The 16,183-nt window shown below is 37.5% G+C and overlaps 2 protein-coding genes across 2 annotated transcripts in view; both read left to right on the top strand.

Annotated features, from left to right (window-relative positions):
• The window catches only part of LOC144636388 (uncharacterized), a 55,084-nt gene extending 44,008 nt beyond the window's left edge, over positions 1-11,076 (top strand). The window contains exons 1-6 of the mRNA XM_078495590.1: positions 6,002-6,196; positions 7,473-7,765; positions 7,898-8,012; positions 8,240-8,279; positions 9,273-9,399; positions 10,029-11,076. Coding sequence (XP_078351716.1) covers positions 6,130-6,196; positions 7,473-7,765; positions 7,898-8,012; positions 8,240-8,279; positions 9,273-9,399; positions 10,029-10,547 — 1,161 coding nt within the window. The 5' untranslated portion in view covers positions 6,002-6,129 and the 3' untranslated portion in view covers positions 10,548-11,076. Of the gene's footprint in view, positions 6,197-7,472; positions 7,766-7,897; positions 8,013-8,239; positions 8,280-9,272; positions 9,400-10,028 lie in introns of the transcript that reaches the window.
• A 3,139-nt stretch (positions 11,077-14,215) lies between these two features.
• Positions 14,216-16,183, top strand: LOC144636562 (uncharacterized). The gene has a single exon (XM_078495798.1). It carries the CDS (start codon positions 14,321-14,323, stop codon positions 14,696-14,698), a length of 378 nt encoding a protein of 125 aa, XP_078351924.1. The 5' UTR covers positions 14,216-14,320; the 3' UTR covers positions 14,699-16,183.

Raw genomic sequence — 16,183 nt, 5'->3', positions numbered from 1 at the left:
AAAAAATGAATTCCACTATCGGAGCGTGTCGAAAGTAGCATCGAAGATTCCAAGGCACCGTTTAATGCTTACCTGTGAGCCTGGTCGTCCCCAAAGGACGAATGTCACATCCATTTTGCAGTTTGTCCGCCGTATTCAGAATAGTCGGAGGGCAATAAATAGATCACATCGGCGGTAGAATATATGGAGAAAAACCTTTAATGGATTTTTAATGGAGTTTTTAATGGTCTTTGGATAAAAATGCCAGCTGAAATGTGTCCTTGATACCCGAGGACACCACCGTTTCAATATTGTCTGCATTTTGTGTAAGCATTTCGTTAAGCAAGTGGCTTCGTCAAAGGGTTTCGGTGTCGAAAACTGTGAAGTGTCTTTGCGTGCCGTGCAATGTATAGAGTCTGTAGAATACGAGGACTACTTCATTTAGACAATAAATCTACTTTTTGCTAGTTGTAATCGACGAGCCTGAGTTATGTCCTCAAACATGTGCATGCACCTTTATAAGTCGTGAAATACATAAAGTATTTTATATTAATTTTCAAACGGTAAGCAAACAACAAAACTTGAAAATAATAGGCGCCAGTTTAATAAGATAAGCAACAGTAATAATAGTAAAAATAAAAAATGGAACAAATAAAACAATTATATATATAAAAGATGATGTATTCATATCAAAGAGGTCTATGACCTACTCGTGAATGCGTTAGGTATATTTGAATCGTTCCTTTCAACAGTACAGTATCGATGGAAAATATTCATTATAGGGATTAATAATAATAATCAACTTTATTTAAAGAGGGTGAACACATAACAGGTCGCTTTGGTATAAGAATTACTTTTTTCATCATTTTAATTGCTTAGTAAACCTATGGTTCAGTGGTACTCCTCTGCGTTCTAAAGCGTGTGACCCGGGGTCAACTCTCATACCCTGTGGCTAAAATTCTTTTTTTCTTCTTATTTTTTTTCCACGTATATTATATTCATATCTGTCTTGTATAGAGTTTCGTTACTCTTTTACTGATTATCCTTTAATAAATCGTGCCGTGCTCTAACCTTCCCAGTCTTTAAATAACAGATACATAAAGTCACTGGTCATCGTTTCCGAATGTTCGCGATTATTATACTGTATAAGAAAAGGCAATATTTCATCGTTTGGGAAACGATTGTTTCTCATTTACAGGGGTGAAGTATTTTCTACACTTATTTCTTTGAACTGATACCTTTGTAAAGCTGTATTTTTATTCACAGCCGAGGGAAACGAAATTTAGAAAGCGCCTGTGAGCATACCTAATTTACATAATGTTAACAACGATGGAAGGATGGACGGATGGCTAAACTTCCTCACTATACTCGTTCATTATGCATTCACGAGTAAAAATGAAGTAACATAGTGTAAATCTAACAGCCTCCGTTAATAAGGCTGCGTTTATTTATGTTGTCTTTTAATAGTATTATTATTTTATTTGCAGGCACGTGCGGGCGACACGTTAAATTTACTACTGAAAAAGATGGCCACGCTCTTAACGGTCACGTGATTAAAAACCTTTCTCTACAACTGGGTCAGACACGTGATCCTTGCAGAGGTCAATGTGTTATGGAGAGTCGCTGCGTGTCAATCAACATCGGTCCACCAATAAACGACAGAGTAGTATGCGAGCTGAGTGACTCGGATCACTCTTTTCACCCTGAAGGTCTTAAACCACGAGCAGGCTTTACCTACATCGGCACTGAGGTGATTTTTTTTCCAAAGCTACATTAAAAATCAATCTTCAAAGAGATCCTTAAGGCCTGACCAAAAACTGGCAGTTTACTAACTAGATATACTTTAACTGCACCGTACTTGACATCTATAAAATGGTAAGACCATTATCTTTAAAGTTAAATTGTGTAGGTAGTATACGGTTAAAATTTCTAGGGGCATTCACCTTATTACATGAAATTTTCGCGTCACGTTAATTTCGCGAAATTAAAGTGACGTGAATAACAAGTGTCGCGAACATAACATGGCGCAAAAATTAAGTGACTCACATTATGTCAATAATAAAGAAAGAAAGAAGTTGAGTTCAACTGAAGGAAGGAAATATCAATCTAAATGGATGTTGTCGTCAATGGACTCAAGAACAATAACTCATGTACAAGCATGACCTGTTTGTAGACATTGTGACAACTGCTCTGTTGTTGCTACTGCCGCGCCGAAATTTAGTCCCGCCCTTGCGTTTTCTTAATTTTGATGTTATTTTTCCTTTGAAGTAGTTTTATTTAAAATAATATTGCAAAGGAAATGTAAATTGTATCTTATTCAAAAACGCGAAATTAAAGGGATTCAAATACAAAATTTTCGCAAAATCGCGAAATTTAAGTGTCGCGAAATATGTACACCTCTAAATCGCGAAATTAACGTGTCGCGAAAACTTCATGTAATAAGGTAAGTTATTAAACAACATTAAGAAAAAAAATAACATATCCCTTAGAAGGGCTATTGAGACCTTTGAAGGGGATGGGGCCTTAATAGAGTGGAGTGGCTTATTCTTTTTTTTCTCTCTCTTAACAGAATCATTGTAGCAGCAGCCCATGTTTGAACAATGGCACCTGTCAAGCTGGATTCACCAGTAAAGGTTTTCGTTGTATCTGTCGCACTGGATTCAGTGGAACAAACTGCCATGAAGGTATTTTGAACTGGTAATAAATCAAGGAATATCAATTTCCCTCCTCTCCATTTTATAGCCGAATTTATAGCGAGGTGGCAATGACTACTCCGTTCTAAAGAAGCTAACATATATTTTTTGTTCTACCTCTTCCAGCTGCAAAGTCTTGCAAGGAACTGTATGACGAAAACAAGTAAGTCAAAAACAGTTGAGGTCATTGATATCAGAAAGTTAGTTAATTAAAATTTCGTTATTGAATTTGTTACTTAAAAATGACGAACATGTTTTTCTTTTTGTTTTTTCCACATCTAGCGTTGAAAAAAGGTGGCAACAAATAGGAAAGAGCAAATCCGTCTTTCTTAGAAGTCTGGGACTTGAGTGATTAGTTTATTGTTATGAAACATTGACATCAAACTCGAAAATATTTTGGAGCAAATTAGGAAACAGTTGATTAGAAAGATCAATAAAAATTAATCTCCGGAGTGATCGAAACGTTAGACCCTTATGAAAGCCTTTGAAACATGGACCGTGGTCGATGTTTTTGGTTACTTTTTTTTTAATGTTTGTTTCTCTTTTTACACTATCTCTTGGTAACAGACGTTTTAATATTCAACAGGTCGAGGATTAGTGAGCTGGTTACGCTCCACTTTGACACAAAACCAACTTCCGTTTTCTGTCACTTTGGAGATTTTGGATGTGGAGATGGGGCATGGACGCCGGTCATGAAGATTGACGGAAACAAGGTATGACATTTAATGGTCATCCTTTCTAATGGCGCAGAATCCTGATTTCTGAAATAAGATAACCGTTAAGACAGATGTTCAAATATTGAAATATGAAGTGATTTTTTTTTCAGAGCACCTTTCATTATACCTCGGGGTACTGGAGCGATAAAAATGAATACAACCTTCCTGGAGGAGAGACTGGGTTTGACACACAAGAGACCAAGTTACCGACCTACTGGAACACAGCCTTCTCCAAGATTTGTCTTGGTATGAAGATCGGCCAACAGATCAACTTCGTTGTCATCAACAAGCAGGCTGACTCTCTGTACTCACTGATCGCTGATGGGCAATACCGCGCCACCTCACTGGGTCGTAACACGTGGAAGACGCTGATTGGTTCACAGGCCTCCTTACAGACCAACTGTACATGGAAGGGTTCAATGCTGTGGGTGCTCCTACTTTAAATTGTAAAGCAAGAATCGGTGTCCTTGGTAACGAGAAAAAAAAACTGCGACCGAGGTGATTCCAGAATTGGGTTTGGGACTGGAGGGTATCCTGATTACTCTAACACGTGTTGAAACGAGGCTAAGAACTCACCAGATAATGGAGTCAAACACATCAAAGCCATGGGTATTATCTTGGTGCAATGACAAGTACAGCAGTGAACTTTCAAACAAACGGTCTTAAACCCATGTCGGATGTGACTTTTTTAATAGATAGATGTAGTTCAGGGCACAAAACAATAGAACACTCCTAATTTTTAACGCATTTAACCGAAACAACAAACCACAAGCTGAAAGTTTTTAAGCTCAGAAAGAAATCCGGTGGGGATTGCTTTTTTTCATACTCCTGCGACATGCATGCAACCATGTTAACCTTATTCAGACCGGGCTTTTTTGGATCTTTTCAGACCGGGGGGGGGGGGGGGCGGATTCCGTCCCCCTCCGTATTAAACTTCCCGAATATTTAAGCAATCACAATGAAACTTAAAAGATATATAGTATGTCCGAAAATCTATATTTTGGTATACGTCACGTAGGATGATGACGTCACATCACGTGACAATTGCATCATGATGTCAAAACAGCCCTCATCTTGGATCCGCCATCTTGCATTTCAAAATGTTTCCAAAACTTCAGAAAACCACCCAAAATTACTACAAAGTACTCAAGACCAATAAACATAACATAATCCTCTTCGCGCCTAGGAGGCACATAAGGCTGAAACCAAAGATTTCCATTGCTCCCTTTCCATGGCTGCCTTCTCAAGTTCTTTCCACGTCTTCCCTGCTGTTTTCATGTCTGCCTCGATCGTCCTTCTCCAAGTCTCTCGTGTGCCTGAAAACCGTGAAAGGGGAAAATAATTACATTTAAGTTATTTTTTATTAATAGAAACACGAAAATTACAAATTTGGTAAAACATGCCTGTCAAAATGCCATTGCCATGGTGACGTCAAGATCTCGACACAACAACCTATCCTACCAAATTATTTCCAGTTACATTTTAGATAAGCTCGCAAAGTTTTGCAGCGTTTGGTTGAATCGAAAAAACGTTTAAGCGTTCAAAATCACCGCGGGCATTCCCCCCCCCCCCCCCCCCTTCTCTATCCTCTTTTATCAAGACAAATACACCCCAACTAAATACTCTTTAAGAATATCACTTGAAATAAGATAAAAACGTAGGATCATAATCAATTATTTACGGTGGTAAAACGCCAAAGCTATTAAAGGGAATTTGTTTACTGCTGGTTAATGTACTGGAACGTTCGGTTTCCCTAGAGGAAATACAAAAATAACACAAAGACAGGAAGACTTTACCACGCAACTCATTAAAAATTTGTTATAGAGAACAAATTAAGTCGCCAATGTCAACACACAAATTCTCCTTAATGGTCTCCTTGCTTTCATCATCATCATCATCATCATCATCATCATCATCATCACCATCATAGTAATTCTTCCTGGACAATCCTACCCAAGTGTGAAAGGCGAAATGAAGTTAACCCTATGTGAAGCACCAACCAGTGAAACAAGGCCAGGCCACGACACCGGGAACTCCGTGCCCTACTCTATGCGACAAGTGTGTGGGTTCTTTAACGTCCTCTGCTGACCGTAACCGACTGAAGATGCAGGAGACAAGGTCTATACGGTTTATCGTCCTTATCCGTGAAGACTAAAACATCTTACCATTTGTAGATATCATTGCAAAGGCAGCAAGTTCTCCTCGATGTTGGTCGTTCTGGGAGTCGAACCCGAGACCTCCAGCACAACAGTTCGGCACCAGTTGGGAGAATTTGATCATTCCTTATTACCAGTGGTCTGTATGTTTGAATGTTAATTAAGATGTTGACACCTGCAATCTTAGAATTAAGACTGAAGCGAGAAAATTTTTTTCAAGAAAAAAGCTCTTGCATTGAAAAATGTATCATTCGATTGCCTATACAGAAAGTTCAATTAATAGCTGGAAGCTGAATATTTTTCTTTCTTATTTAACTCCTGCCAAAAAAGTAACACGAATTTCAGTTGTCAACATTTTATTACAAAACGAAAGAACAATTACTAATGCTCCACTCATAGACTAACGGATGCTGCGCGCTGTCATCAAATAAACTTCTCTCATTGGCTAAAACCGACATTACAATACTTTATTGGTACAGAGAGAGGTAATATTTACTTCAAAGTTCTCAGTTTGCTCGCAAGAGCTTCACGTTGGCAGCCAACTTGTTTACACAACCGACTCACGCAGGAAAAATTTCTTTTACCATGTTTTCTGTTTTTATTTGGCCTATTTTATTCCTTGCTTTTTCTCTGATCACCGAGGAAACACAAGGTACGTTCTGTTCCTTTTGTTGTTCACGCGAGACCATCCCTGCTTTTTGAGTTTGTGTTAGAAATTATTCAGTTAATATCAACATACGCTGAAATAGAAGCAATCTGTTCGAAAAGTTAGTTCAAATCTTTTGTAACATTCTTTGTTTCTTTGTTTCCTTAATATGTTGTATTTCTATAACAAAAGCTGGTTATTTGACATGTAACATGAGAGGTGTTGGCTTAAACTGAATGGAAAGTGAATCGACGAATGACTATTATGTAAATCAGTTGCAAGAAACATTGGCTCCTGTAATCTGATTCTTTGCAATATTTCATTGAGGTACAAGAGTAGACAGAGGAACATCAATGAAGTTGGATAAAAATTGTCAAAATTAAGTATTAAAGTTAAAGCATACAAACAAAAGAGTATGGCGCTTTCATTATGTTTGTATGAAGAATTGAAACGATCACTCAAAAAAGCTGTTGCTAAAAGTTATCCGAAAGATGTTTTTGCCAACTATATACTTTTACGTTCTAAGGTATTAATTTAAAAAACAAAAAAAACTTGGTGACAAGAAACAACTTTCAGCTACAGGTGCATGCCTTTTAATACAAAGAAGTGCCGTCTAAAAGGGGTTCCCATTTTACCTCAGCTCATAAGTGGCATTTCAAAAGGATGTTTTTATGTAAGTTTTCATATTAACTCATAATTGGGATTTCAAAAGGATGTTTTTATGTAAGTTTTCATATTAACTCATAATTGGCATTTCAAAAGGATGTTTTTAATATGTAAGTTTTCATATTACCTCATGATTTGCATGCAAAATGGATGTTTATATTTAAGTTGTAATATTGTCTCATGTTTTGCATGTCAAAAATTCCGTTAAGTACATGTTGACGGGCAAATGTTGAAAAGAATAATTTTGCAGGTGCCTCACAAAAATATTGCAAAAATGCTTTCCGTTATAATCTGTTGTTTATTTGTGGTTTTCTGAAACAAAGTATATTTTAGGAGGTGTGGAAATGCTGAATTTCTAGTTCTCTCTGCCATACTGAACAGTGTCGGGAGATAGATCATAGTAGGCCGACTCATCTTTTAATTATTTTGTGGATAAAAAAAGTATATTTTTTTCGATATCCGAGAAAACCATTGTTACCTTGAGATTCCAATAGTGAATGCATTTAAAAAGGATAATAAATTTAATCTGACGGGTAGACAGTTTTGAAAACATTTTTTTAAACCATTATTTGAAACTATTTTAAATACGTGATAATTCTTCTTGTTCTCACCCCAGAAACAAACATTACGCCACGCGACGATACTTCTTTCGGTCAGAGTTTTAAACAGCGTCAGTTCTCAAAAGACGAGTTCCATTTTCTTAACGTGCCAACAGTTGGAACAGTTTCCGTGTACGATGACTTTGATTGCACCTTTGAATGCCTCAGCAATCCTTTGTGCTTTTCTGTGAACCTGGCCGCCTCCAAAGGAGCCGATGGAAAATTTTGGTGCGAGTTGCTGTCCTCTGATAAGTACAGAAACTTCACGGAGTACAAAGGAAACAGGACTTCGCATCATTTTGCCATTAAGGTAAGAATTGATTAAAGAAAAATTACCTATAATTTATTGCTTTAAGACATTGCTCTAAATATAGTCATCCTTCTACTCGCAACTAGTTTCTGCATTGTTTAATTACCAATCAATGATTTCTTCTTATTTCAGTCGTCCTGTTCTTCCTCGCCGTGTCAAAACGGAGGTGCATGTGTGACGAACTATAAACATGACACGTTTGAATGCCTTTGTGACAAAGGTTTTATCGGCGAGTTTTGCGAGCAAGGTAGAAGCCATTTTCAAAAAACTTATTTAGCAATTTTAATTATTGTATCCAAGTTTCATTTAGTTTTGTTTCCTTAGTTTCTTTGGTTGCACTGCGTTGTGTGCGGCAATCTAAGTTGCAGAAAAAAAAAATGTACTTTGATAAATCGGCCATGGAAGTTAAAGGCAATATTTTCTAACTACACTTAAAGCAAATAGCTCTATTTTTATTTTTTCTTTCTCTTTCAGCGGTGAAGTCGTGCAAGGAGCTGTATTACGCGTTATTCAAGTAATTTAAAGCTCTAAATTCGGTTGATAGACTAAAAAGTAAAATTATTATAATCGTGTGATGAAACTTTTCGATATTGTAATAGTAGGCTGTATAAGTTATACTCATACAACTGGAATAATTCGAAATTAATCCATTACCATAGATGTTTTTGAAAAGTTTTAGTAATGCTGAAAACGATTCATTCCCTACGTTAATACTCTTAAAGAAACAATTAAGAACCGCAAGAAAATTCACTTTAGTCTTTCTTGTCTAGCCGTCCTTTTATTTCACAATAAAGTTTCATCTATTTTTAGAGTTCTCACTGAAGCAGAATGATGTTTTCTCGTAAATCAAATTTGTAACTTTTCTAGTAGACTTTACAATAGCGAATAGTTTTCTCGCTGTACTGTGTTTAAACCGCTTTATGAACGGCCTGAGCTTTTTTATTTATTTATTTATTTTTTTATTAATTTTATTATGATTTTTTCGCAATAGCAACAGACCTGTCTGCCCATTGATTCTGTGGTGTCTTCATATTGCTAAATTTGTGTTGGAAGCAGTTTGCATCGATCTGTAGCTCCTTAGCTCGCTGCAATCTCCTAATGTCTGACTCCAAATATGAATGTACAAATGCTTCGATTTTTTAGAAGAAGCACTAAACGAAACAAAACGCAAGTTATGATGATCAACAATCAGTAATTCCACCGCCGCTCGCTCTCGCCTTCTTCGGTATTGCTTATGCTAATGACCTTATTATAAACCAAATTTAAACAACTAAATCTAATCAGTTAAAAGGCGCGCACGGTGAAACACTTCAACACGATTGGTGTTTCGAATTGTTACTAATTCTCGGGAAAAAAACGGTTTATAAATAGTTTACTGGGGAGTATGTCAGCACAAGACATTACCAGAGATGTAGACTGTTAGCGGCATTACAGACTTCTGCAAGTAATCTTCATAATTTTTTAACAATTAATTTCGGCGTGTTCTCTGGCTCCTTATTTCTAACAGGTCAAACTCAAGCCAGCTGGTTACGCTCCACATTGACTCAAAACCAATTTCGGTTCTTTGTCACTTTGGAGATTTTGGATGTGGAGATGGGGGATGGACGCCGGTCATGAAGATTGATGGAAGCAAGGTATGACATTAACTGGTCAGTGTTTCCAATGGTACAAAATTCTGATTTCTGAAATCAGATAACCATGAAGACATCTGTTCAAATATTTTACCTTATTACATGAAATTTTCGCGACACGTTAATTTCACGATTTTGATGTGCGAATATTTCGCGACACTTGAATTTCGCGATTTTGCGAAACTTTTGTATTTTTAATCACTTTAATTTCGCGTTTTTGAGTAAGGCACGACTTGCATTTCCTTGGCAATATTATTTTAAATGCTCTAGCTTGAATTAAATAAAACGACTTTATGAAAGGAAAAATAACGTCAAAATAAATAAAAAACGCAAGGGCGGGACTAAATCTCGGCAATAGCAATAACAGAGCAGTTCTCACAATGTCTTGACGACAACAACCATTTAGATTGATAATTCTTCCCTTTAGTAGCACTAAACTCATTCTTTCTTGATTATTGATAATAATGTGAGTCACTTAATTTTCGCGTCATGATATGTTCGCGACACTTATTATTCGCGTCACTTAAATTTCGCGATATTTTTGGAATCGCGAAATTCGCGAAATTAACGTGTCTTGAAAATTTCATGTAATAAAGTATATAAGCTGGATTTTTCCTCTTTTTTTATCTCAGAATACCTTTCATTATGACTCGACTTACTGGAGCGATAAAAATGAATACAACGTTCCTGGAGGGGAGACTGGGTTTGACACACAAGAGAGCAAGTTACCGAGCTACTGGAACACATCCTTCTCCAAGATTTGTCTTGGTATGAAGATCGGCCAACAGATCAACTTTATTGTCATCAACAAGCAGGCCAACTCTCTGTACTCACTGATCGCTGACGAGCAATACCGCGCCACCTCACTGGGTCGTTACATGTGGAAGACGCTGATTGGTTCAGAAGCCTCTCTGCAGCGCAACTGTAACAAGGAAGGGTTCAATGCTGTGGGTACTTCTACTTCACATTCTAAAGCAAGAATAGGTATAATTAGTAACGGTCAAAATGACTGCGACTCCTGTAATTCTAGAATCGGGTTTGGTACAGGAGGAAGGCCTGATGACTCCAACACGTGTGGAAACGAGGCTACACACGGAGGAGATAATGGAGAGAAACACATCAAAGCCATGGGATATATCTTGGTGGAATGACAAGGAAAGCAATGAACTTTAAAACTAACGGCCTTGAAACCGTGTCGGATGTGACCTTTTAATAGATAGATGTGGTTTAGGGCACAAATAATAAAACACTCGTAAATTTTTAACGCGTTTAACAAGATGAAAGATTTAAAGCTCAGCTGGTTTACCCGCATTTTAAGATTAACGCTTGTTTCTTCCCGCAATAATCGAAAGAAGCATATATACTTTTGCTATTTTCCTTTACAATTATCCTGAATACTGATTTCGTAGGGACGGAATTTACCGGAAAGATAGAATATAACCTACCGAACATAAAGTAATCATCCAATAAGAAGCCACCAAAGAATTAATACTGATGATGATCATACAATAAAAGTAATAATAAGTTTAATGAAGTTCACATTTTCATACTTAGTTTAACCTAAAATTTTATTTTAAATTCGGTATTAATTTAATATTGTTATTTCCACTTTGCTAATAACTTTATTGTTACTGTATGAATTTGTGCTCATACAAATAAAGCTACTTGTAGTCGTTGTTGTTGTTACCGTGTGTTGTTTGCAGTGTGTAAGTGAATGCGAGTAGTTTCGACACAGGTGGCCCAAGCATGAAATTTGAATATATTAAAGTAAAATGGCGGCCTTTAAAAATATAAGAGTTTATATGGGTTTTAAACGGAAAATTTTTTAGCGATAAATAAAAGCGCAAATTCTAAATTAAGTTGACGGAACATGAAATAGTGTCGTTTGCTTTTGTTACAGCGTAATTTCAAGCCATTTTGAGCTATTTTACGTCGATTTACTGTAACATGTTTATCGTACATAATAATATGACAAGGTAGGAAACCTTGGTCGCTACTGGCGTGCGACATGTGTTCAAATTGGCTCGAATTTCGCACACAAAAAAAGCTACCACTTATATTCTGACTTCAAATACCAAAGATAACTAGGATGATAAGCGAATGCGTTTCTAAAACGTGCTTGCTCCTACCTCGTCATTCTCAGCAACTAGCCGCTTTTGAAATTCCAAAACCAGCAACATGAATCGAGCATAATTGCGCATGTTTAAGGGTTCTAATTAATGGTCAGCCTTTCTAATGGCGCAGAAATGAGAATATTAAAAGTGACAGGCCAAACACGACTCCCGCCGGTCGCTAAAAGTTAGCCTTCAGTTTGTTAATGGAGGATTTCACTCGCTCTCTGGAGCCGTTACAGCATTGATATTTATGCCATTGTGTCTGCTAGCTAGCTCTCTGGCATATTTGGTTAGATTTATCGGCTCTTGTTTGTTGAAAGATTCTTAATTGCCTTCAAAAGAATGTTGTAGTCTGTAATGTATATCAGATCAGTGGGTCTCTAACCGTCATCTTGTTTGAAGTGGCGGTTAGCTTGCAGAATAACGTTTCGTTATTCCACGGTTGCGAGGGTCTAAGATCCAAGTATTTTTATGGCTACTACAGTCTCTAGGCATTGAGAGCGATGGTTTCTTTGAGTTAATGTTTAGCTCCCCTTAGTTTGAGTGGTTGCGATTTGAGTTCTTGTATGGGACTAAACTTTACCTCCATTATTTTTTAACTGTCTTGTTGCGTTACTTGCATCCAACAAATAAATTCTATGGCAGATTGATTACTGCATTTGAAGTTTCTAGGATGCTGCAACGATGTCTCCTGGCAAATGTTTTATCTTAAGCAAGACTCGAGTTTCGGTCCTTCAGTGGACCTCATCAGTTGCTCCTATGTTAAGGTCTCATCGAATGATTTGGAATCATTCTATTTGCCGTTTTTGTACTTGACTGCAGGATCGAAAATTCTGCTTTCTAATTGGCTCGTTTAACTGGACCAATTGTGTTAATGTTGTTCGATCCGTGCTTAAGTTGTGTTTGTTGAGAAGGCGATTTTTCGCATTTTAGACCGTTAAAGGTCAGTTCTGATGCTAAATGGTGGTTCTCTCGTAGCCGTGCGTAAGTGGTGTCCCACATTATGAAGAAGGGCTTCATTTCGAATTTATTGCACAGCATGCGTTAGTCTTTAGCATAGATTTTTTCTTGCGATCAAAGATAATCTCGTGCAACGCAGCGGAACGGGGCTCTGTCAAAAAAAGGTCACAAGTGAGAATATTAAAAGTGACAGGCCAAACACGACTCCCGCCGGTCGCTAAAAGTTAGCCTTCAGTTTGTTAATGGAGGATTTCACTCGCTCTCTGGAGCCGTTACAGCATTGATATTTATGCCATTGTGTCTGCTAGCTAGCTCTCTGGCATATTTGGTTAGATTTATCGGCTCTTGTTTGTTGAAAGATTCTTAATTGCCTTCAAAAGAATGTTGTAGTCGATAAATCTAACCAAATATGCCAGAGAGCTAGCTAGCAGACACAATGGCATAAATATCAATGCTGTAACGGCTCCAGAGAGCGAGTGAAATCCTCCATTAACAGACTGAAGGCTAACTTTTAGCGACCGGCGGGAGTCGTGTTTGGCCTGTCACTTTTAATATTTTCACTTGTGACCTTTTTTTTGACAAAGCCCCGTTCCGCTGCGTTGCACGAGATTATCTTTGATCGCAAGAAAAAATCTATGCTAAAGACTAACGCATGCTGTGCAATAAATTCGAAATGAAGCCCTTCTTCATAATGTGGGACACCACTTACGCACGGCTAAGAAAGAACCACCATTTAGCATCAGAACTGACCTTTAACGGTCTAAAATGCAATAAATCGCCTTCTCAACAAACACAACTTAAGCACGGATCGAACAACATTAACACAATTGGTCCAGTTAAACGAGCCAATTAGAAAGCAGAATTTTCGATCCTGCAGTCAAGTACAAAAAAGGGCAAATAGAATGATTCCAAATCATTCGATGAGACTTAAACATAGGAGCAACTGATGAGGTCCACTGAAGGACCGAAACTCGAGTCTTGCTTAAGATAAAACATTTGCCAGGAGACATCGTTGCAGCATCCTAGAAACTTCAAATGCAGTAATCAATCTGCCATAGAATTTATTTGTTGGATGCAAGTAACGCAACAAGACAGTTAAAAAATAATGGAGGTAAAGTTTAGTCCCATACAAGAACTCAAATCACAACCACTCAAACTAATGGGAGCTAAACATTAACTCAAAGAAACCATCGCTCTCAATGCCTAGAGACTGTAGTAGCCATAAAAATACTTGGATCTTAGACCCTCGCAACCGTGGAATAACGAAACGTCATTCTGCAAGTTAACCGCCACTTCAAACAAGATGACGGTTAGAGACCCACTGATCTGATAAACATTACAGACTACAACATTCTTTTGAAGGCAATTAAGAATCTTTCAACAAACAAGAGCCGATAAATCTAACCAAATATGCCAGAGAGCTAGCTAGCAGACACAATGGCATAAATATCAATGCTGTAACGGCTCCAGAGAGCGAGTGAAATCCTCCATTAACAGACTGAAGGCTAACTTTTAGCGACCGGCGGGAGTCGTGTTTGGCCTGTCACTTTTAATATTTTCAATTTATGGCGGAGCAAAAACAACATGAATCGAGCATAATTGCGCATGTTTAAGGGTTTTAATTAATGGTCAGCCTTTCTAATGGCGCAGAAACCTGATTTCTGAAATATCGTAACCATAAAGACTAAAGTGATTTTTCCTTTTTTTTTCAGAGAACCTTTCATTATATCTCGGAGTAATGGAGCGATAAAAATGAATATAATCTTCAAGGAGGGGAGACTGGGTTTGATACACAAGAGACCAAGTTACCGAGCTACTGGAACACATCCTTCTCCAAGATTTGTCTTGGAATGAAGATCGGCCAACAGATCAACTTCATTGTCATCAACAAGCAGGCCAACTCTCTGTACTCACTGATCGCTGATGGGCAATACCGCGCCACCTCACTGGGTCGTAACACGTGGAAGACGCTGATTGGTTCAGAGGCCTCCTTACAGACCTTCTGTAACAAAGAAGGATTCAATGTTAATTATAACAGCTCATATTCCAAAGCAAGAATCGGTATTATTGCAAACAAACAAAACAACTGTGACAATTGCAACTCAAGGATCGGGTTTGGTGGAGGAGGAAACCCTGATGCTGACAACACGTGTGGAAACGCAGCAAAATATAACCCAGATAATGGAGAAAAGCACATCAAAGCCATGGGATACATTCTGGTGCAATGAGAAGCAAAATAATCAGGATAATAAAGGGGTCAATAAACATTTACAGACTGCCTTGAAGCATTCCAGATGTAAATTTTAAATACGTAATTAAAACTGCAAGAATATCAAATTCAAACCCATAGATTAAAGGGACTATGCCACGGATAGTAACATATTTCTGAACAACTAAAATTTATATTTGAAACTCATTGCCCATTTGTATTAACAATTGCTATTTTAGAGCACTAAAACTGTTTAAAAGCGCGTTTGGGTGAGGATGGCTCGGATGGAAATGGATTCCAATTTTAAAACGTTAGCCAACGTTTTCAAGTTGTTTCCGCGTGCCTTCAAATCAATTGATTATTTATAGCCGACGTTTGGTTTCTATTTCCAAATAAAGGTTATATCTTTAAGGCTAAAAATCTGCGAAATCCCCGTGACACAGTCCCTTTAAATTTTATAGAAATGTTCAATTTTAACGCAGCATATTTGCTCATTAGTGCGTGAGAGGATCTAAGGTCAAGAGGAAAAAGGCAAGCATCGGATAAGGCAGAGATGTAACCTAACGGTGCACTTCTGAGTTTAAGCATTGGGGCGATTTATCAGCCATCAGTAAATTTAGCAGATCTTACATTTCAGCTATTAGTAAAAAACGCGAGGGCCTTTTTACAGTTAACTACAACAAAGCATGGAAATTGGGATTTAAGCGAAGTTAAAGGGGGTTTAATCTGAATTTAAATTTGTTATCCAACTTTACACCATCTATGATGTTGTTAAACCAATCTACGCTACCATGTGTAAGTGTGATTTAAAGTTGATGTAAAGAAGTCCCATCACTCTGCCTTTACTTGAGTGTAATTCTGGCATAAAGGTCAGCTTTAAAAAAATGCAAAGGTAGCGTGAAGCTGATTAAATTCCAAATTAACACCGGCTTTATTTGAGCTTTACGCCATAGTAAAGTTATGTTTTCATTCTGTTTAACAGTTTTGTCTAACTCAGCTATCGGCTGTCAAGCCCAGTTAAAGCAATTTCTTATATTCAAGGTATACTTATACAACATGTAAGTCATTATAACTTGGAAATGTAGGATTTGTCGTAGTCACATATGTGAGGATTTTGGCAAAGAAATAGAGTTCAAGTTATAAACTTTTTTTTCTTGGATCTCTTTTCCGGGACCTTCTCTTTCAACTTTTTTTAAAGTCTCCATTATTCTTAGTTATGACTCTTATTGTCATTTAATTTAATTGACAACAAGCCGCTCAAAAAGGGGCTTAAAGACATAATGGGTCGGTCGGGCGTTGCTGATGTCTTCAGGGGTTCATCATATGACATATGCATCTATCACAACGGCTCAATCAATAAATCCTGGATATGTGATACAGATTCTATCTCCTACAGTTTTAAACAGAAAAATGTACAAACGCAACGCATCATTGTAGCTTGTCCGAAGACCGATCTCAGTGGAGAGGTCGTTACTTATGAATCGAACGTAGAGCTCTTTCGAAA

This window comes from Oculina patagonica, chromosome 13 (genome assembly GCF_052425735.1).
Source record: "Oculina patagonica isolate OP01 chromosome 13, crgOcupat, whole genome shotgun sequence".
Classification (NCBI taxonomy): Eukaryota; Metazoa; Cnidaria; class Anthozoa; order Scleractinia; family Oculinidae; genus Oculina; species Oculina patagonica.
Note: the sequence above shows the minus strand (reverse complement) of the source record. Positions and strands in the feature narration are given on the sequence as shown.